General features: G+C 41.3%; 1 protein-coding gene across 1 annotated transcript in view; it reads left to right on the top strand.

The window, feature by feature from the left end:
- The window catches only part of GLUD1 (glutamate dehydrogenase 1), a 38,322-nt gene that overhangs the window by 2,738 nt on the left and 12,291 nt on the right, over positions 1–23,293 (top strand). Inside the window, exons 2-5 of the mRNA XM_042908125.1 lie at positions 14,076–14,156; positions 14,672–14,727; positions 15,530–15,593; positions 20,551–20,645. Of these exons, the coding sequence (XP_042764059.1) occupies positions 14,076–14,156; positions 14,672–14,727; positions 15,530–15,593; positions 20,551–20,645 (296 nt within the window). The remainder of the gene's footprint in view (positions 1–14,075; positions 14,157–14,671; positions 14,728–15,529; positions 15,594–20,550; positions 20,646–23,293) is intronic.

Below are 23,293 nucleotides of genomic sequence, written 5' to 3'. Positions count from 1 at the left end.
TAACAGAACGTGTAAGAAAATTGGCCACTATAAAGTGATAAATGTATTATCTTAAGGAATTTGAAAGACATCATGGAGATGAGATTGGGAGGATTATATAGCCCTGAAAGCCCTTAAAAATATTTTAGTGTGCTTAACATAATGAACAGTGTGCTAAATAGGTGATCATCAAAATTTGAACATGCTTTCCTTTCATAACACTCCAGGATCTTTCTCCCCATTGCCACCTTCATCTCATTGCAGAGAATACATATTCTAAGAGCACTTTATTTTTGGTAGTTTTTGTCTCCAATTAAACATGAAAGCTTTATTTTGTTTTGCTTTGCTTGTAAGAAAGTTGTTGACCTCCTTGGTTGTATTGTGGTCTTAGAAATACAGAATACATTAGGTGATTGAAATTTTTAAGGATGCTTCGAATAATCCCTGTGACTTCAGTAAATCTTTCCTTTTTAAGCATACTTTAACACACTCGCTCTCACCTCCTCAACTGCCTTCTCTACCATAGTTCTTCTCAAAAACAAACAAACAAAAACCCAAAAAAGCCTTGTCTGCTCCTCTTCATACTTTTCATAACCCTCAGTTTTCTGCATCTAATCTTTCCTGGACCTTCTACCTGAGTTTTCAGAAATAAAATTTTCAAGGTTGAAAGTAACAATCTAATTATAATCTGTGTAAGGGAAACAGGTGGTTTTCAGACCTGGGGTGGCTGATGTGTACTTTCTTCCAAGTAAATATTTAATAATACATTTTAGTTTTTTTGCTTCTTTTCCCGCAAAGCATATTTACCTGAAACCATCAGATTGGTACCTATTAAGGATTTGCAAAAGAGTACGCTATAGGCTTTGAAGGGAAGTTTTAAGAGCAGTCTTAATATTTTCAGCAAAGATGAATAGTGTGGGAATTTCTGCTTTGAGAAGACTTCTTCAAAGTTTCTTACATGTTTGAAAACATTATCAGTGATTGTTCCTGTTATCTTTCTCAGAATAAATTCTGTATATTTTTGGCCATGCTTCTGCCTGAGACCCATGTACCTTTTTAGAAAGGAAGTTTATCATTTAAAAGTCAGTTTTGAGGGAGAAGTACAGATTGGTAATAGCAATTCATTGATATAGGAGCAATTTAACTTTCTCTCCCAACTTGTCCTCCCCCACCTCTTTTCCTCATATTAAAACTATTAAGCCAAAATTCTGTTACTGATTCTTCCTTCTATCATAGAACTTTCTAAAGTTATCATTATTGAAATGAAGTTGATTGACTGTAAATGGAATGCTCTGATATACTGACCCTAAATCTTTTGTTTAACTGTAAATATCAGTATCAAAAAAAAAAAAAAAAGTATAAACTGTGTTAACCCATTGACTTGTTTTTTAAGAGCCAAAATGCAAAAAAAAAAAAAAGAAAACAGTGGGAGGTAGACAGGCTTTGTTCTTGTCTCTGGGGGACAGGATGCAGGGGTGGAGGGCAAGGGAGGCAACAGGATTGGAGTCTGTGTAGTATTAGTCCACTCGTCCTCTGGAATATAATTGTCTGATGATGATGGTACTTTGGGGCAACACTACAGAAAGTACTTTTACTGTTTTAAAAGGACACATCCTCTGTCTTCACTGAAAAGAAAAACGTTTCTGACTTATTTCTGCTGGGTCGAATTGACAACCATCAAAACTTGGGTAACTTTGTTTTTTTGTTTTTATTTTTTTACAATTTTTTTAATGTACATTTATTTTTGAGAGCAAGAGACAGTGCGAACAGGGGAGGGGCAGAGAGAGAGGGAGACTCAGAATCCGAAGCAGGCTCCAGGCTCTGAGCTGTCAGCACAGAGCCCAGTGTGGGGCTCAGACCTTCAAACCATGAATGAGATCATGACCTGAGCCGAGGTTGGATGCTTAACCTACTGAGCCACCCAGGCACCCCAAAGCTTGGTTAACTTTGAATAGACTCTCACACTTTCTAACATTCTCAGAGTGTGACTGTGTGTCTGCATCTACTTCCACAAGATAAAATGTAACCTTTGTAGATAGATTAAATTTAGGATTTAATGCATTCTGAAAATTCAGTTAAAAGACAAGTAATTGTATGGGGTGCCTAGGTGGCTCAGTTGGCAAGGTGTCCAACTTCGGCTCAAGTGACTTCGGCTCAGGTCGTGCTTTCACGGCTCACGGGTTCAAGCCCCGTGTCAGGCTGTGTGCTGACAGTTCAGAGCCTGGAGCCTGCTTCAGATTCTGTGTCTCCCTCTCTCTCTCTGCCCCTACCCCTCTCGCATGCACGCGTTCTCTCTCTCACTCTCAAAAATGAATAAACATTTTAAAAAAAAATTTTTTTTAAGGTAATTGTAATGTGTTCTTCTCCCTAGCCCTCATCCCTAAGGTTTTTGTTGGTGGTGCCACTGCTGTTGTTTTTAATACTTTTTAATTAAATCCAGAACTGTTTTGCCATGATAAAGGCCTTTTAATGTCATGGAATCCAAATAGCTCAAAGCCTCTAAACCGCTCCCCTCTCACAAATATACTAGAGAATGAAGAGATCGCCATTCAGTCTTGCTGTCATTTGGTGTGAATCCACGTAGCTGGTTTACTTTGGCATTCAGAACCCCATACGCAGGAACACAGACGCTGCCCACTCATTATGCAGAGTACACATTGCAGGAATTGGGGCATCAAAAATTGGAGGACAAGCACCAGTATATTAAACCCCAATAAAACTTGCAGTGTTGAAATTTTAAGCATAAGAAATAAGAATTAAACATGAACTTTCTGGCTTATAGGGGAAAGAAATTGGCCTTACAACTATTGATGATAATTTAGATTGCTTAGGAAAATTGTTTTTGTCCAGTGATGTTAAAGGTGCTGAGGATTCTGCCAGGAACCAATAAAGACTAAACTATCAGCTTGTGGATGCTAAAAAATTCTGGGATGTTGTGGGGTTCTTTCCTGTTTACTTTGCATAATAATTAGATTTTCATAATACAAAAAAAACTTTTTAACCTCTAATATCACTTAGTGAAGAGCATCAACTTATAAATGGCCCATGATGACTCCACCCAACAAACTCCTGTTAAAATACATGTATGTCTTTCAAATATTCATATAGTGATAGCAGTTGTAAAATGACAAGTAAAACAGCTCTACCCCCAGTTCTTCCCCAGGAAATAACCGTCAACAACTTTAAATCCAAAGCCATTATCTAAAACTGACCTAGCTATTCTGAGGAACCAGTGTTTTTTCCCCTTTGCAGAAATTGATACAGATTGCAGTACTCACTATCAAGACTGAAGCATCAATGTAGGAAATACTACGGATAAAGGCAGGAAAGGTTTTGCAAAGGGCAAAAAGACAGCCTGGAAAAGGGCTGCTTCGAGACCTTCTAAGTTTCCTTTCACAAGGTAACAACACTTGGGAGATCCTGCCTCCACAAAGGTCAACTGGAAAGCAAAGGATAACCTAACATCTAACATTTATTGCGTTCTCCGTGTATACCAGGCATTTTGCTAAGAGCTTTTCATGCATCATCGCTTTTATCCCTCATAACAACCTCATGAGATACACTGTTGGCCCTGATTTTCAAATGCAAATACCAAGGCTGAAAAGTGGAGGACTCCTGGTAAGGTTACACACCTAGTTACCTAGTGGAGTTGGGCCCTGTTAAGAGTCCCATCCTCTGACTCCAGCACCCACTTTCTTAATAATTATTTTCTGGGGGCTTTCATGTAAAAAATTATACATTGTATCATAAGCAGTGATTGAGAACCATGCCATCCACACGATAATTCCCAACACTGGGGCTCATTCGAAATGTGTTAAAGGTTATTAGAAGGCCTGCCTTCTTCCTAGAAAAAACAAGTATATGCTAACAAGTGTGCATGTAGAACTCACTCGTATATGATATCCTTATGGGCCTACTTATTCCAGTTACTTAGGCAATGGAAGAACATTTTAGAGTTTTCTACTGAAAGAGGTTTGAAGAGCTCTGGTGTTGAACGGTGGCTCATTTCTCTGCCAAAGTGTATGACATGTATCTTTAAGGGTTTTCAGTGGACTCATTTTAACACGGCTTGCTTCTGAGTGTCTATTCCTTAAAAACGAAGAAGTTATAGTTTGTAATGAATTGCTATTTCTCCTGGTTATTTATTCTTGGAGAAAGTCTGTCAGACCTTTTAACTTTTCTGAATTGCTTCTTGGCTAGAGGAAAATGTGAAAGATGACACAAATGGAAATTATAAAGGTTGTCAGTAATATGACTCCTTTTGCCCACGTATCGTTATCATAAATATGTGAACACAGGCCTTCAAAACATTTTGTACATTTGAGCCTTAGTAGGATTTAGGACTCTTTTTTTTTTTTTTTTTTTTTTTTAATCCCTTTTAGCAAGAGAGAAACAGCAAGGGAATAGTCAAGGGTGATAGTACCCCCATTGGGGGTTTACTGAATAAGCTATATGAGCTATAGACTATATTCCAAATAAATCAGTTTTTCCATTATGTGTTCATTTTCTCTGCAGGCAAGAGCTTTAAACTTTATGCTTGATTAAGGAACATTCCTTAGCTCATGGGGATTTCTGATAGTTAACCTGTTCATTACAGGTCTTTTAATTGCCTACTCTGTGTCAGGTACCCTGCTCTTTGCTAAGGGAACTATTCACAAGAAAGCTTTAAAAAAGAAGAAGAAAACAAAGCTGATTTTTTTTTTCTTAAAATGTTTTTAATTGATTTCCTCAAAATAGAGCAGAATCCCAAATCCCTTCTGGTATCTATATCATTCTTCTTTTGCTTTTAGTTCAGTATTCTATTTCTACATTTTCCTTTCCCAGGAACAGTCAATAAATGACACAGTTGAAAACACTAAACAATGCATTGCTACAATAGGAGTTCAAAGGAGATACCAGGGAGAGACAGTCTTGATCTGCAGGTAGGGAAGGCTGGATAGGAGTTGGATGGGGGAAAAGGTCATTTAAAAAAAAAATTTTTTTTTTTTTACATTTATTTACAGAGACAGAAAGTGAGACAGAGCACAAGCGGGGAGGGGCGGAGAGAGAAGGAGACACAGAATCTGAAGCAGGCTCCAAGCTCTGACCAGGTGTTCAGCCCAGAGCCCAACGCGGGGCTCAGACCCACAAACCTTGAGATCATGACCTGAGCCGAAGTCAGTCACTTAACTGACTGAGCCACCCAGGCGCCCTGAAAGGTCATTTTAGATAAAGAGAAATAAAGGCGGTGACTGATTCAGCCCAGACAAGATGCAGGACTGTGTGTGATGGAGTCATAGGGACAGACTGTGTGTTTATAAATAGTGGAAAATGAGGTTTTATGACATAATATTTATTTGGTCTCTGCTCCCAATTCCTGACATAGAGCTCTTAAAATCATTTCTTCTGCTATTACTTATCACCTCATCCTCAGCTCCTCTTTCCTACCAAAGTATGCGAGCAGAAATTTCCTGAGTGATGGGGGTGCTTGGAGCCTCCTTTGTCCTAATATTTGGTCTTGGACTCCAGTTCCTGATATAGAGCTCCTAAATCCCTTGGAATTTCCTGGGTGATAGGAGCATCTTTTGTTCTAATGAGGCACTTCTTGCTGGGTTCCTGGATAGCTTCAGGATGGCAGCTGGTGACTAGAAAGACTAAACCATGATTAGTAGCCTAGAACTTTCAGCCCCATCCCCCGCCCTCCATGGAAAGGAAAAGAGTTGGACATTGAGTTAACACCCATCATGCCTCTGTGAGGAAGCCTTCATAAAAATCCGTAAACCACTAGGTTCTGAGAGCTTTCCGGATACCTCCATGTGTCAGGAGGACGGTGCACCTGTTACCTAGAGATAGGCTCCTGTGCTCAGGACCCTGATAATAAACCATTAAACATATGTAAAGTGTTTACTTGAGTTCTGTGAGCCATGATAGCAAATTATTAAACCTGAGGAAAGGGTGTGGGAGCGTCCAGCCAAGTTGGACAAAAGTATGGGTACTGTGGGCACCCAATAGTTGAGATTAAAATGAAGGCCAGTCTTGTGGAACTAAGCCCTTAATCTGTGGGGTCTGTGCTAACTCCAGGTAGTCAGTGTCAAAATTGAATTAAATTGTGTATGACAACCAGTTGGTGTCCACAGAGAATTAGAGAGCTGGTTGTTGGTATGGAAAACCCGCACATATGGTGTCAGAAGTATGCGAGCAGAAACAGCTTTTTCCCTTTATGCTTGTTGGGTGCATAATGGTAAATCCAGGAGAGCTAGGCTGCAGAGGAGCTGAGGATGAGGTGATAAGTAATAGCAGAAGAAATGAAAAGCAAAGGGCAGCTAAAAACATTTTGAAGGAAGGACAGTATTCCCCAACAGGTAGGATGTATCAATGAAGGAGAGAAAAGTCAAAGATAACTCAAGTTTCTAGCCTGAGGCACTGTTAGGAAGAAAAGGTGATATTATTATTAGGAAAGAAGACTGGATTTTGAAAATAAAGGAGATTTGGTGTAAAATGATCCTTAGCAAAACTTGGAAATACAGGCATAGATATTTTCCCGATCTTACTCTTGCAACATATAGTCGCTCTACCTGTAGTGCCCATCTATCCCTTATCTCCTTTCTCCCTTTAATTCTCTTCTTCCTCTTCAGAACCATCTCAAATATCACCTAGACTTGTAAATAATTTATATGAAACTGGATATCTGTAATTTCAATACTTTACCCTTTGAACCTTTTTATAACAGGTTATCGTTATGTTTTACTAAGTGTTGTCCGGTTTTATATTCACCACTTTTACTAGGCATCATTTCCAAGACCGGTTTGGTAGGAAGGTGTGGCTAAGTTTACTGCTATTATCCCAATAAGTCAATGAAAAAAATGAACAAGATCCCCCTCTTAATGTGTAATCCTTCCTCCATCCATTGGGCAGGAAGTTCAATACTTAGGCACATAACAGAACTCTGTGTCCTATAAATAATATGTACTTAAATGCATGCAAATTATTTGGAAGGATCTATATATACCCACTTCAATCACCAAGAACAGTCCCCCATAAGAGAAGACTGGGATTACATAGTGGTATGTAATGGGAGGTCAGGGGAGACTTCCAATTTTTTGTTTTTAAGTTTTGATGAACGCATACACATATGTGTTGTATAATTTTTTAATGTTAATGAAAAGAAGAAGTGAAATGTCCTTTTCATTTCTCCAACATCAGCTAAACATATGCTTCCCAGAACTTATTATGAAGTTTGTCTCTTTAAGTGTTTGGTTCCTTGCCTTCCTACATAGACATGGACACTGTCAAAAGCAGTTAAAGGGTATGATATTCCTTCGTTCCTATGTGGCCTGCTTCTTGCAGTGCCAACTGAATTTTTGTCTGAGACTTCCCATGTTTTCCGAGGTCATTACATGCTGGAGGGTCCCAGTTCCCCACTGCCCCTTGCCCTCCTCTCCTCATTTGTAATTATGTTACTCTGTTACACGTTAGGAAATTATATTAGTATTAAGTGAGAAAAGATGTTCTCGTGAGTAAATGGCAAGAGTGCTAGGGCATGCATTTCAAGAGTTCTGAGGTCTTTATGCTTTTCTGTGAGTTCTGTGCTTGTGGTAGAACTCTTGGTTTTCTGAAAAGTGAGAGAATGCAGTTGGAAATTGAATTTGTGATAAATAAATCAAAGACCTATTAAAAGATCCAGGCTCAAGTAATTTTTAAAACCATTTAAATTGTCATGAATGTGTTTCATTAATGATTCATCACAGAAAAAAACAATGGTGACTTAGTTGCTAGGAGCTTTTTTGTATGTTTTTGGTTTTGAGTCAGCTTGCAAAAGGAAAAAAATTCAAGCTACTCAGTTGTGGTTTTCACTGAAATTTTTCAAAGTAAGGAACTGGTGTGGTTTCTTCATCACTATAGCAGCTTTAGCTAATTTTTGCTTTTGATTTTGATTTCTCCTAGAAAAACCTGGTGTAGTAAGGAATATCTTTGGTCATTAAGTCAAAAGGCAGAGAAATGCTTTGTGCTGTGTAGTGTGCAGATGTCTGCATTTTATTAATGTTCTTTTGAAACATCTGGATACCAGTTAGCTCAAAATAACTATGTGGTAGAGTTAATTACTCCTCAGAATAAGAGGTCTGATTTCAGACTTCTACCACCAACCCTTCCTCCAGCTCTACCAGGTTTGATAAATAATAAACAGTCATGGGTGGTGTTCAGTTTCCGCTGGCGAACTGGAAGTACAGGTTACTCTGTGGGCCAGTGAGAAAGGGGTCTTGATTTGGGGGTCCTTATCTCTAAGGACATCTGCCGTGTGGTCCATACCTGCGTAATCACCCCATTTCCTTTCTAGTTCTGCCAGCTGTGGACTCTGCTTTTCATTGAAAGCATCCGCCTCTGTCGTGATACCTACCAGCGCTGTCGCTCACAGACCCCATCCGTCTCTTCCCAGACACTAGCAATGCCAGCTGCAACATGGGCTAATGGGTAGTGCTACAGGACTTTAGAATAGAAAAAAACCTAATTTACTCCTTTCCATTTCTGGAATAAAATTCTTGGCCCTTTTAGTTTCTGCCCTTGTGCCCCCATCCTATCCCTATCGGCCCTGCTCACTTTTAGCCTTCCCTGCCACCCCACAGAAGAGAAGTAAAGGCTTGCTGTTACGAAAAGTGAAAACATTCAGACTGCAAATAAGATCCTTCTTGCTTCACTTTGTTTTAAAATATTTTAAGGTTTCTTGGTTTTCTTCTGTGCATGTGTGTTCTTACCTGTCATTTGGCTTTATTGAACGACTTTGTTTTCAAATTCTGTGTTCTTCAAATGTGGTAGGTATTCAGAAATGCTACGTTTCCCCCCTCCTTTACAACTTTGCAGTAGTCTGAGGTCTGCCCTAACTCCAGGTAGTCAGTGTCACGTCAAGTATGTGGCATCATTTGTCCCTCACATACCCCAGTTGTGCTAATATCTCATAATCCATTGGATTTACAGATATAGTAGAGAGTGGCTTCTTTTTTGTGGTCATACTCTTAGTGTCCATCAGAATGTGTTTAGGAATTTTTAGGTGACCACATATTTTTAGTAATTATCTTTGGTTTCCAGTCCCATGAGAAGCAAAGCAACTAGCCTTCCCTTAGGTGTAAGCTCCTGTACTGGAGGGAGTTTGTTTCATCTCAAGCATTGTTACAACACAGAGTATTTTACTTACGGCTATCCTTGAAGGGTTTTGGGGTTTTTTTTGTTTTGTTTTGTTTTGTTTTGTTTTGTTTTCCAGACTAACAGTTAAGTAACCTTGTGCTGGTATGTCTGCCAGCTTCCAGAAGTAACAACATTTATGTATCACTGATTAATCAGAAAGTTGAAATGAAAACCTATTTTTTCTTTAGCCCAGGCAGTAACCGACCACCTGCATTCCTTTCTGGGTACCTCCCTGCCTCCTCCTTCCTCTGCTCCAGAGCTTCCCCGCCCCACTAACTCTTCTGCTCCTTTCCTTATTACCCCTCCCTTGCCTCAGTTCACTAGAAGCCTTTCTTGGCTCATAGCCTGCAGAAAATGCTGATGTGAAAGGTAATTTATGTAACTACTTCTCTTCTGTATCTTGCAGTTGAGTTTTCTGATTGGGTGTGGCTCGGAAAGAAAATTTCACTTTACACACAAGAATGCCTGGGTTCCATCCAGTGGAAACATGTTTTTTTGTTATACATACACAGTTTCTGACTCATGGTTCTAGAACTGTTGCAGTAACATAGGCATTTTGTTTACACTGTCTTGTACTAGGAGGGGTCCAGTTTCTAATTAGCATCAATGTCTAGAATAACAGGATTATAATCAGATTTGTAAATGTTACTGTTTCAGGCTGTGTTTAGTTTCCCACCGAATGTATTAGTTTGAAACACTGGATAAGGGAAAGTAACTTTTCCCTTCCCTTAAGAAAGCAAGAAAAATGGTAGCTACACTTGTGAGCATGCTGTAGTATATAGAATTGCCCAGTCACTATGTGGAACACCTGAAACTAATGGAATATTTTTAAAGAAAGCAAGGGAAATTGGGGGCGCCTGGGTGGCTCAGTCGGTTAAGTGTCCGACTCAGGTCATGATCTCTTGGTGGTGGGTTCCAGCCCGCATCAGGCTCTGCGCTGACAGCACAGAGCCTGGAGTCTGCTTCAGATTCCGTGTCTCCCTTTTTCTCTGCCCCTCCCTTGCTCACGTTCTCTCTCTCTCTGTCTCTCTCTCTCTCTCTCTCTCTCTCTCTCCCTCCCCCTCCCCCCTTTCTCTCTCTCTCAAAAATAAACATTTAAAATTTTTTTAAAAAGAAAGGGAAATTAAAATAACTTAATGACTACTTCCACAGACTCTAAACGAGCAAGAAGAAAGTGCTTTGTGTATGATAGAAATGCTAATTCTCAATAGCAGACTATTCTGCCCTCATGAATTTATCTTAAAGTAATGAAATCAAGGTTTATTAAGCTGTCTGTTTAAACTCCTATAAGTTTAGCCTTTTTAAGACATAGATTTCTTTGTTATCTGCCACTGCTTTCTAATACTTACAATAGCAGTGATAATATAGCCGAGATTGAACTATTGACCATGTCAGCTGCTTCACGTGCATTGTCCTGTGCGGTCTTGATGAAACCTGAGAACAGAGGCTGTGCCTCCCCAGGTAAGCAAGTGCAGTCACCACAGTAGTTGCCACTGAGCTGGGTCCACTTGGTCAGGAAGTACCCAGCCCAGATCACTGGCCTAGCACGGCCTTCACTGAGGCATTTGCCACATTGCATAGTAGCATTTTCACTGATTTTTAAAAACATATTTTAGTGTTTAATTTTTTTTTTAACGTTTATTTATTTTTGAGGCAGAGAAAGACAGAGCATGAACGGGGGAGGGTCAGAGAGAGAGGGAGACACAGAATCCGAAGCAGTCAGCACAGCGCCCGACGCGGGGCTATAACTCACGGACCGCAAAATCATGACCTGAGCCGAAGTCGGACACTTAACCAACTGAGCCACCCAGGCGCCGCAAAACATATTTTAGTGTTTAAGCCAAATTTTTTTCTTATTTTTGAGAGAGAGAGAGAGGATCTTTAGCAGGCTTCACACTCAGCATAGAGCCCAACTCAGGGCTCAGCCTCACAACCATGAGATCGTGACCTGCACTGAAATCAAGAATCGGACCCTTAACTGACTGAGCCACCCCCCAATTTTGCCTTAAAGAAACAAATGTTGGGGTGCCTGGGTGGCTCAGTCGGTTAAGCGGCCGACTTCGGCTCAGGTCATCTTGCAGTCCGTGGGTTCGGGCCCCGCGTTGGGCTCTGTGCTGACAGCTCACAGCCTGGAGCCTGTTTCAGATTCTGTGTCTCCCTCTCTCTGACCCTCCCCTGCTCATGCTCTGTCTCTCCCTGTCTCAAAAATAAAATAAAAACGTTAAAAAAAAAATTTAAAGAAACAAATGTTTAGTCGTAATATTACTTACAAATTTTTTTTTTTTTTCTGGAGTACTTTTTAGGACCTGGTGCTTTTGCCTCTTACTGCTTTATAGTCCTTTTGTAATACATGCAGTGTATTGTGAATTGTTCAGAACTTATAGGCCTGTCAGAATTTTTAGAGACTACGGTTTTTCTGTCTTAATACCTTAAGTTTTAAGAGTCAAGAAATATTCATATATTTAATCATCCTGTATTTGCGTGCCTGATACACGCATGCCATTTTCTATTTTAGGGACCAGGAATTGAAGCATTGAACAAAACACAGTCTGTCCTCATGGTGATAACTTCCCACGTGGGGAAGCCAAGACAGTAAACAAATCTATAATATAAAGTCAGTGGTAAAACATTAACGTAGAGGGGGCTAGAGAGTAGGAATGAGAAAGGTGCTGTTTTAAAATTTTTTTTTTTTTTCAACGTTTATTTATTTTTGGGACAGAGAGAGACAGAGCATGAACGGGGGGAGGGACAGAGAGAGAGGGAGACACAGAATCGGAAACAGGCTCCAGGCTCTGAGCCATCAGCCCAGAGCCTGACGCGGGGCTCGAACTCATGGACCGTGAGATCGTGACCTGGCTGAAGTCGGACGCTTAACCGACTGCGCCACCCAGGCGCCCCAGAAAGGTGCTGTTTTAAAGAAGGTGGTCAGGGAAGGCCTCTTGGAATGAAGAAAGTTTTAATAGAGGCCTGAACAAAATAGGGAAGCAAGCTCTAAAGCAACAGGTAGCTGGTCTATCTTTAAAAAGACTATCCCTTCTTGGGGCACCTGGGTGGCTCATTTGGTTGAGCATCTTCAGCTCGGGTCACAATTTCACGGTTCATGAGTTCAAGCCCCATGTTGGGCTTTGCGCTGACAGTGCACAGCCTGCTTCAGATTCTCTGCCTCCCTCTCTGCCCCTCCCCTGCTCTCTCTCTCTCTCAAAACTAAATAAGCATTAAAAAAATTGTCCTTCCTTATTCTAAAATTTCATTAACAAGTAAATTTGTTCCAAGAGCTCCCTTTTCTAAATATAATCATTTTATTTTTCTAATACGCTAAAGAAATATGTTCAGCTTTAGAATTTGCTCTTTATGATCTATGTACCACAGATAAAATTCTCTTAAGTCGTATCATTGGCGTTTAGCTTTGTGCAGTGGCAGTATCATAGCCAGTGAGGTTTATCCAAGGTGCAGTTATTTATTGCTAATTGGAAAAGATATCATTTTGTTTAGATAGATGTTTGCAGAAATATACAAGAAGCCATCTTTTAAAAATGATGGGGACGGGGGGGCTTGCTTGGGTGGCTCAGTCAGTTAAGCATCTGACTTTGGCTCAGGTCGTGATCTCGTGGTTTATGAGTTCCAGCCCCACATTGGGTTCTCTGCTGTCAGCACAGAGCCTATTTGAAATCGTCTGTCCTCTCCTCTCTCTCTCTCTCTCTCTCTCTCTCTCTCTCTCTCTGTCCCTCCCCTGCTCACTCATGCTGCTCTCTCTCAAAAATAAACATTTAAAAAAATTAAAATGACTAGGGAAGTTTTCTCCAACCACCAGTTTGAGATATTGTATATTGCTATCTGAAAAACATTTGTTCCCAAAATTCTTTAAGAGATGTCCCCGAGGCCCCCCATTACTGTAACTCAGTGGAAGTTGTACCCAGCGTCATTCAAGAATCCTTCATCACTCACAAACACACATTGTGCCAGGGAGCGCCAGGTAGCATGCAGACATTAACCTCACCCTGGCCTTCTTCCTTTGGGTTGAGAAACAGTGAACTGCAGAGGACAAAGGGTGGCCTAACCCTGAAAAACTTGGGAGGGTGAATGCCCAGGACCCACAAAACCAAAGTAGTGGACATACTCACTTTCCACGTCCACTCTACCAAACACCTAACACTACCAAGTACAGGCGCATTGAGACAGTTAGTTGTCTGTCGCTTGGCCTTCTGCCATCCTTGCAGAAAGGATAGAGGGAATTGCTCATCTCCAAGAAAAAGAAATGACTTGTCACCTTCTCGTCTCTTGGTTGACAGGCTGACAGTGAATGAAGGGAGGAAGAGACTGGGACATCTGGGTGTACTCGTTTGAAGCCAGAACTTCTATTTAGACATCTAATATTAGATTGAATCAATCTGTTGACTATCCATTTGCTCATATTTGTATGCTATCAGAAAGCAAAATTTTTGAGCTCCTTGCTACCAAATCACCTAAGTCAAAACATAAAAGAAAAATTTTAAAGCCTTCCCGGAGTTAATTGCCTTCCTAAAAGTGTAACATTCATTTGAAGGTGGTTTTTGTCTTGTGGAATCATAGTTACTGGTTTTTCCCACTGGGCTGTCAGTCCCCAGAGGACAGGACTGTGCTCCATTCACCTCTTAATCCCCAGGAGCCCTGCTCCATGGTCTCATCCTGAGCTTGTACCAGAACACAGAAACTGCACTCCAACACCAGTCTTTCGCTCATAACTGTCCAAATACTTAAATTCAGTGCTCATTCTTTGGCTCTTGCTAGGTGACTCCTTAGATTTCCCTTGACTTTGTATCATAAGTTTCTTTAAGTGTTCTTGGAAATAACCAAGGTATTGAAATGCAAAAAGTGTGGACAGTTCAATTTCTAGCACTTTTTTTTTTTTAACCTGCCAGAAGGGTGTTCTAAATGCATCCCCTTCTTTCTCACCCCCTCAGGTATCCGTTACAGCACTGATGTGAGTGTAGATGAAGTGAAAGCCCTGGCTTCTCTGATGACCTACAAGTGTGCTGTGGTTGGTAAGTGATCTCCTTTGTTGCCACCTAATGGCGCTTGGGGAAATATGTTTACATACAGGGTTACTGTTAGGATGTTATTCAAGGTGCACAGTTTAATGCCCACACCATTTTTCAATTAGCCTTAATTAAGAGTTAGTCTTTTTTTTTTTTTTTTAATGGAGGACATGTTATAGGAATCAATTGGATTTTCTTGAAGTGTAGATCTTTTTTTTAAATCCCTTTCTGTACACTGTAAATAAGACCAAATCATAGTAGAAGGGGAATAAATGTTTTTTTCTTTTAGAATTAGGAAAGCACACTGATTACACATCGTAACTTGCCTAGCCTTATCATTTCTGTTCCTCTAGAGTTTTAGTTAAAGTACAACATTTTAGAAGAGATTGATGTGGGTTTATTTCTTGAATTTTTTTAAACTAAAGCTTAAAGTGTCATATTTATACATTGCATAGTACTTTCTGCATCTTTAATTTTTTTATCCTTTGTCTGGAATAACAACTTGCAGCCTTCTCTTCCAGATGTGCCATTTGGGGGTGCCAAGGCTGGTGTTAAGATTAATCCCAAGAACTATACTGTAAGTAACAAAATGACATTTGTGCACATGATACACTGATGGGGGACTTGTAATTACTGGGCTTCTGTGTGTCCCCCATATCAGTGAGATTAATGGCCCCTATTGCTTTTTAAAGGAATGGAAAAACAAGTAAAGAATTAACACATTGAGTGTTGTGCCATATAAAGGTCACCTGGCTTAACATCAATGATCAATGTCCTTTTTCATTTTCTCATTTGGTTAGAAGGTAGTTAATACCTTCATATTCTTAGGCATTTATATCCATGTTATGTATTCTATAACATAAATATAAATATGTTCTATATAAATATAGTATATATTACTATGAGATTTTTGTGTTGGGTTATCAAGGTCCAATGACAAATGTCTTAATTCAGTAAAAATCTTATTGTTTATCCTATCAGTTCCAAGTTAATTTAAGCCATTACTATACTTTACAGCACCAAAGTAACATCTGTTACAAACATAACATGTATGATTTCATTCTTTTTGAGATTAACCATTTAAATGAAAATATACCATAGGGATTGCTCATAGGGTCCTATATTAATACAAAGAGAACAGGAACTGGGATCTGAGCCCTAATTCTACTGTCTGTTGTTTATATGACCTAATTTGTGATCTGTCATTTTCTCATCTTTAAAATGTAAATGCCTGCTTTATGAGCTTTGAGGATTACACAAGAAGATAGGTGAAAATGTCCTATAAATAGAAAATCCAACTATTACCTATCTCCACCGGTGGTTTTCTGTCAAAAACATTTGTTTCATTGTTGTTTTGTTTTCATGTTTTTCCTTTATAGGATAATGAATTAGAAAAGATCACAAGGAGGTTTACGATGGAGCTGGCAAAGAAGGGCTTTATTGGTACGTATTACCATGCAGGTTTCCACAGAGTAGGAACATCTAAAAAGTAATGTTCTTAAGGTAAACTCCTGCTTTTACCTGTGTGTACATGGGTAGAACTGCCCTTTTACTCTGAAAAGCTGGGTTCTGTGACAAATATGGTGGACGTACATGGGCCTGTTTTTGATACATCTCTAATAGCAAAGTTCAGGTTCTCACTATGCAGTATGGACACCAGACGGATCGCTTCCACCTCGTCTCCTTGTACAATCTCTGTTGTGATGTCCAGAAAGATTCTAGGAACTGAATAATACCTGTATTATAAACATTTTTTTTAATATGTAGAAATCACTTTCACAGTAGTGATCCTGTTCTGAAAGCAGTGGGAAATCTGATGCCTTTGGAATCGGAGGTTCAGCACAGTGGGCACAGGCTGGGAGGTGAGGGGCCTTACACTAATAGCTCACGCTGCCATCACTGGCTGGTTTGGAGGGTTCCTGGGGCTTCTAATGTTTGTTACTAGGCCCTTTCCTCAAACACTAGATCTCTGAGGTGCTGATCTTCACTGGCTTGATATTTCCGTATCATACTGTCATCTATCTCATGTGCTCTTTCATATGAGATGTGAATTCTTTGCTGTGATGTATAAATATTCATTTAATCTTTAATTTTCAAGCAAATTAAATCTTTATATTTCTTTTGTTGATCTAGAGGGATTCTAATTTGTTTAAATAAAAAAAAAATATTTAATAGAATGTTTGCCCTTGTAACATAAAGAAGACTGACTAAAATAAGAAAGAAAATCTACTCTTTCTCTGTTTTCCAGCCCCTGTGTTTTTACTCCCCAATATTCTCCCAACTGTTGGTTGACAGGTTCCTATGAACTTAAGATATGTTTATTTTGAAATGCCCTCTTTTTAGGGAAAAAAAAAAAGGACGTGAAATAAATAAACTAGCATAGAAATAAATAAAAGTTAACACTAGAACTTTACCAGATTCAATATGTCTTTCATCGTTTAAAAGGCATGCAGGGGTGGGGGGCGCCTGGGTGGCTCAGTTGGTTGGACATCCAACCTGGGCTCAGGTCTTGATCTCGCAGTTGGTGGGTTCGAGCCCCTGTGCTGAGAGCTCAGAGCCTCAAACCTGCTTTGGATTCTGTGTCTCCTTCTCTCTCTGCCCCTCCCCTGCTCTCTCTCTCTCTGTCTCTCAAAAATGAATAAACATTAAAAAAAAAATTTGTAAGTAAACAAACAAAAGGCATGTGGATTCCTGGCATGCCTCCCCCTTAGCACTGCTGTGAGCTCATACTACCACCATAGCAGCAAAGCAAGGCACTGGGTAGCTGGAGTTGACTGCCTCCTTTACGGAAATGCCCACTACTTCTGAGATTTGGGGAACTGCTGTCATGTTCAGCTTGTTGATAGCCTTCATGATTTTTATATCGTATTTCCTCTTAGCTTAAGTCACAAACATATTTAATGGTCTTGAGTGGTTTCAGACTTATTCAGTTGTATTTATTGCCCTTATCTAGAGTATAACCAGCTAATTTTCTCTACATTTATATTGTCAAGTACCTTATAATTCCAAAAGTTAGAAGCAGTTTGACTCCTTGGTTTAAGTACTGAGGCCTCATTGCCTCACACTGCAGCTAACCCGATTGTGGCACGTAGAGGGAGGTGAAGGAGTTCTTTCTCTTCCCCCAGGACAGAACTGGTCCTGAGCAAACTTCTGGAACTGGTGTCATTTCTCCATTCTTCTCCAACTTCTCTTTCCACACAGTTTGAGAGTATGAGTTAAAGCTGGCTTGGAGTCCTGGCCCTGTCACATTGTGTGCATTTAGGATTAGCTTTTGAGTTTCTGCAAAAACGGTCAGCTGGGGTTTTCATAGGGATGTTGCCGTCCTCACCATGGTGAGTGCTCCAGTCCAGGAATACTGACTGTCCACGGACTCGGGCGTCCTTTAAGGTCTTTCAGTAGTAGTTTGTAGTCTTCAATGCACAGATTTATACCACTTCTGACAAGTTCTTTCATAAATTGTGTGTGTGTGTGTGTGTGTGTGTGTGTGTGTGTGTGTGTGTGTGTATGCATGTGTGTGTTCTAAGGGATATTGGTCTGTAGGATTCTTTTCTTGCAATGTCTATGATATCAGGATAATACTGGCCTCATAGAATGAGTTAAGAGGTGTTCTCTCCTTGTGTCTTTTTTTTTTTTTTAAAGCTTGTGAAGGTTGATGCTAATTCTGCTGTGTGAGTTTAGGTACCACCTTTGCAAATGGTGAAGTTCCCTTGCAATAACCTGATGTCTCCCTCCTTTTATTCCCCTAGTGTATCAGGCACCAGAATTGCCCTTTCAGCTCTTGCTCATGCTCTGTTAAAGCAACTGCACTCTCCAGCCAGTTTTTCACCTTCTTTATACTATTATGGGATTGAGTGATGGCATTTTAGCTTTCCTGAGGGTATTTACATGTTCTACAAGGTATGGACTTTCAGACCTGTTCTCTGTAAGATATTTGAGAATTTTTCTGCAACTCAGGAACTATTTGTGATCTGAATGTCGATTTTTGTGTGGAATAGAAAACTCACAAGCCTAATAATATTTTGTGACTTTGGCGTTGGGTAGAGAGAGCTGTCTCACCTTAGGCTGTCTAGATGAATTGAGGTTTTTGAGAAGCAATGTATCATGGTACATTTCTGATTTACAAACTATATTCCTCATACTTGCTCCTTGCCAATAGCCCTTCTCCAACTGGAATTGTTATTTGAGCCAACAAGGTTACTTGACCCTTGATATTGCTAAAATACTTTTGTAGATAACCACCAGAAGGATTCAGGAGCAATTTGTCATTGATACCTTGGGAGAAAAGCAGTATGATTAAACAAATCTTTACTGACATCCTCGAAGTATGTCACTCTAAAGGAATGGACATCATGAGCAAATGGGGATGGTAGAGCCCTTTTGTCAGAGGATGAGGCTAGAATGTGGAATGAATCCTTCCAAGTAGGAGAGTTATATGGAAGGAGAGTAACTTTGGGGAAGTCAGACTTCATGAGGTTTAGAAGCTGCCTAAAGGAAAGGGTACTCGACTCAGGAGTGTGACAGATTGCCGGGAGGAGGGGCAGGACTGTAAAAGCAAGGCTTGACCACTTCGCAGTTGTCTTATGCCATCTTGTGTCCATCGCATCACAACTTGTGCAGAGAAACACATCACCTAGGATCTGGGCGTCTGAGATGTAGGAAAATACTAAAACGTACCTTGTTCTATTGGTTAAAAAGTAAAAAATGTAGAACTCAGGGACAGCCCTTAGAAAGAACTTTATTTGAGAGACTTAATTGTTTAATCATTTGGGGCGCCTGGGTGGCTCAGTCGGTTAGGCGGCCGACTTCGGCTCAGGTCATGATCTCGCGGTCCGTGAGTTCTAGCCCCGCGTCGGGCTCTGTGCTGACAGCTCAGGGCCTGGAGCCTGCTTCATATTCTGTGTCTCCTTCTCTCTGATCCTCCCCTGTTCATGCTCTGTCTCTCCCTGTCTCAAAAATAAATAAACGTTAAAAAAAAATTTTTAAATAGTTTAATCATTTTTAAAGTTGTTGTTTTCCTTTTTATGAAGGTAATGAGTTTGTATGATACAATTGACACAATATAGAAAGTTATAAACAAGGCCGAAATGGAAACCTAGTGAACAAGTGTGAGCGTGTCCTTCCAAACTTCTGCACGCAGACAGTGTATACACGTGGAAGGATAGATGCTTAGATATTACACAGATCTAACTAGAGAGGGAAAAAGAATTTTATTTAAATAGGAACATACTATATACGTGCTGTATGAAATCTGCTTTTTTTCCACGTGTGTTTCGGTGAATATTTTTTACATAGATACACCGTATTTTATTTATTTATTTATTTATTTTTAATTTTTTTAACGTTTATTTATTTTTGAGACAGAGAGAGACAGCATGAATGGGGGAGGGTCAGAGAGAGAGGGAGACACAGAATCCGAAACAGGCTCCAGGCTCTGAGCTGTCAGCACAGAGCCCGATGCGGGGCTCGAACTCACGGACCGTGAGATCATGACCTGAGCCGAAGTCGGACACTGAACCGACTGAGCCACTCAGGCGCCCCCACCGTATTTTATTTAGTTGACTCACTAGATACTTAGGTTGTTTTGATTCTTACTATTTCGAGAGATGTATCTCTGTGTATCCCTACTTTGGCCGATTTGAGTAGGCATCATTTAACGCATTTTTATCTGAGATCTCAGTGTGGCCATCAGTATTAGTGCTGTCACTAGACTTTTTGTTGTTGTTGCTGCTGCCTGTGGACTAACTTCTTATTATCCTCAAACTTTTTAATTTTCTGTGATCTGAGGAATTGAAAGCTAAGGTTTAAAATTGCATACACTGAGTAAGCTTTGAACAACAGGCCAAAGCACAGGTGTGAAGGTATTAATGGGACTTAATTCAGTTGCTTCAACAATGTGTCTTTTTCTTCTTTTCCTACTTGGTGGGGAGGGCTTACCCATCCCTACCCCGCCCCCAGAAGTGATGTGTTTCTGTGCTGTCTCAGACTCATACACTCCCTAACCGTAAGAGTCATCCTTCTGTAGGGCAAGATGGTACTGTTTACTCTAACTGCAGTTCAAGGAACTGACGTCAAGAGGGGTACACTGATTTGCTTATGCTCACATGTTCAGAAGTTCAGTTGAGTGGCTCACATCTGTCACAGCAGAGCTAACCTCCAAACATAGAGCAAGGAAACGCCACCGTAAGAAATTACTATGTAACAGTGTGTGTGTATAATTGTGTAGCGAAACATTTAGCAAATATTTCAATTAGTGGCTAATTTCAACTAATGGCTTCAATTAGTTACACAGATGAAATCTAAAGTTTTCTAACAGTGGTAGCTTTGTTATTATAGAAAATCCCAAGGATCTATGTGTTTGAGAGGAGTTTATCTTAAAAGCTGCCCTTTCCTTGTGCCCCAGGTCCTGGCATCGATGTGCCTGCCCCAGACATGAGCACGGGCGAGCGGGAGATGTCCTGGATTGCTGATACCTATGCCAGCACCATCGGGCACTATGTAAGTACCCACCGAAGGTCCTGAGGGCCTCATTCGCCATCTACGAGAAATAGCAGTTAAGCTCATTGTATGTGGAAGGTGAGAATCCTCTGGGTTTTTCTCCTCTCCTTTAATCATGTCTTGATTGGCATATTATTTTACTTCCCTCTCTCCAGTCATAAACCATAAATGTAGTGAATATGGCCTGAGCTTTCATTTACATGCCTCCCCATCCTGAAAGCTGGGATGGAACCTCGAAAACGGATCACCTGCTAGGCAGAGCAGGACATGCTGCAAGACACTAGAAGGGAAGTAAAGAAGCAGATGAGGTATGGAGATAGTGTAATACAGAGATGGAGTTACATCTCTGAAAGAAGGCTTCCTGGATGAGGTGTCTGGGCTAGACCTTGAAAATGGGTAGAATTTGAACACGGAGGTTGCGGGGATAGGAGGAGAAACAGTAGAGCTCAGACCGTTAGGAGATGAGGCATATTAGAAGGGTGATAGAAGAGCGAGGAAATACATGAACTAGGACAAAAATACTCAAGGCCAGTGAGAGGGGAGCCTCTGGTGCTGACCCTGTCTTGGGGGCTGAGGGGGCTGGTGGTGTTGGGCTGCCCAGGGGCCCTGGGGGCTAGGGAGAAGCAGTGGTGCATGGCAGAGATAGGCTCCGCAGGACTCCAGTGGATGTGTGTCATCAAGGAGCAGGAGACCTGGGAAGACTTGAATCTAGGGGACTGAGCAGAAGTAGTGCCACTAATGCGGAACACAAAAAGAAAAGCCAACTTTCCGTTCTTGGAAAAGGGTTGGAACCTTGAAAAACATTTAAGGGGTAGGAATCGAAAGGGAGTTGAAAAGACGTACATTAAAAATGCATACAAGGAGTACCTCTGCCACGCAAGCAGGGTTTCCAGTACAGTTGGGATAAATGAGAGCAGGCGAAGTTCTCATGCTGCGAAAAGGTGTAAGGGGGCCTGGCCAAGCCTTTGCAGGTGACATCAGAAAAGGCCTCCGTGAAGGAGTAAGCTTCTATTCTGCACTCTGAACATTGAATAGGATCAGCTGGGGAATGGGTGGGGGTGCGAGTGTGGGAGGCAGAAGGAACCACTGAGCAAAGTTCTGGAATGCAGAAGAGGGGAACCTGAGACTGAGAGGAGACTGTGGTAGCCAGAGGGGAAAGTGAGAGAGTAGGGCGCAGGAGAGGCCAGTTAGAGGAAGGTCGGACTAGATCATCACCCCACGAATGACAGCAGAGACTCTGGTTCTTTGTCCTGAAACCAGAAGGAAGCTGGGGACTGCTAACTATAAGCAGGTGTGAGGCATTTTGAGTGCCACTCTGTGTGCAGCAGAGAATTGGGACTGATGGGGGCAGGACACCATACAGGAGCCCAGAAGAGAGGGGTACTGGTCTGCCCTGGAGCTGGGGAGAAATGGATGGACTAAAGAGGGATTTAGAGGGAAAGCAGTCAGTCACAGAAGAAGGAGAAGTGCTGAGAGTTCCATGTGGTGATGTTAAGGGAGGGGTTTCTGGGAAGAGACCAGTTCAGCAACTAGATCATTCATGGGACGGAGATTGGAGCCAGGCTGCAAGGGGGTGTTGAGAGAGGGAAGTAGGGCATGAAGAGTAGCCTTCCCTGAGAAAAATGGCACTGGACAGCAGAGAGAAGACTTGAAAGGTGGCTGTTGCCCAAAGAGAAAGGTTTTTGTTGTTTTGTTGCCATCTGGCTATGGCCCCAGATTCCTCCATGTGAGAGACGATGGGAGAAAGGTGTGAACAGTAGAGGTAGCAGAATCTTCCAAGGGAACAAAGTCCTCATGAATTTTCCTTTTAAGGGCCTTAGTGGAAAGATGAGCCTTGGAGAAGAGAAATATTCCCTCCTGAGAAGAAGGAAGGGGGCTGCAGCATTCAGGGGAGGAATTCAGACCCCGGGCTGATGTCTGAATTTCTGAGGGAGTGCAGTCTGTGGGTGGGAGCACGGGTGGGCAGCCTGGATTCTCAGGCTCCCTCACACACCAGCTCTGTGACCCATGACAGGTGCGTAGAGCTCTCTGTGCCTCCGTCTCCTCGTGTGTAAGACGACAATGTAATAGCACCCAGTGGGGGTTAAGTGGCTAGTAATATAATGCACTTAAAACAGCACCCACTCCTTAGTAAAACACACAGTATTACATCAGGTGAATTGCATAAATCCCTGAAATGAAACAGGAGCAGTATGAGACTCTTGAAAGAATTTTTATTTCAACTGCCACTCCCTAAAATGATGCTTTTCCATGTCACCTTTTGATGTTAAATGAGTTCTGGATATGGTCTCTCATTCGTTTTAAGCGAGACACTAGACTGAAGAGTGCAGAGTAGTGGGCCATGTATCAATCATTATTTGTGGCTCATTCCCAGTGGTTAACAACAAAAGGAAATTTTGTGAGGCTCTGCCAGCAAACCCCGGTGAAAGACTTCCTTCTTAAAGTGACACCAAAATCAGGGCCTAAAAGTAAGGAAGCTACAGTTTTTCTGATTTCCAGATGTAGACCTGAACATGCTGCAACTTGTGTCTAATCCTGCCCAGAGGCACAGGCCTGGGAGGGAGGGGTGTTGTCGGTGGGCTCCCGGGACAGTCAGGTGTGCTGGGGGGCTGGGGGACTGGACAGCTGGGCAGCTGGCGCCGGGCCTG

This window comes from Panthera leo, chromosome D2 (assembly GCF_018350215.1).
Source record: "Panthera leo isolate Ple1 chromosome D2, P.leo_Ple1_pat1.1, whole genome shotgun sequence".
Taxonomy (NCBI): domain Eukaryota; kingdom Metazoa; phylum Chordata; class Mammalia; order Carnivora; family Felidae; genus Panthera; species Panthera leo.
This window is presented reverse-complemented; position numbering and strand designations above follow the sequence as displayed.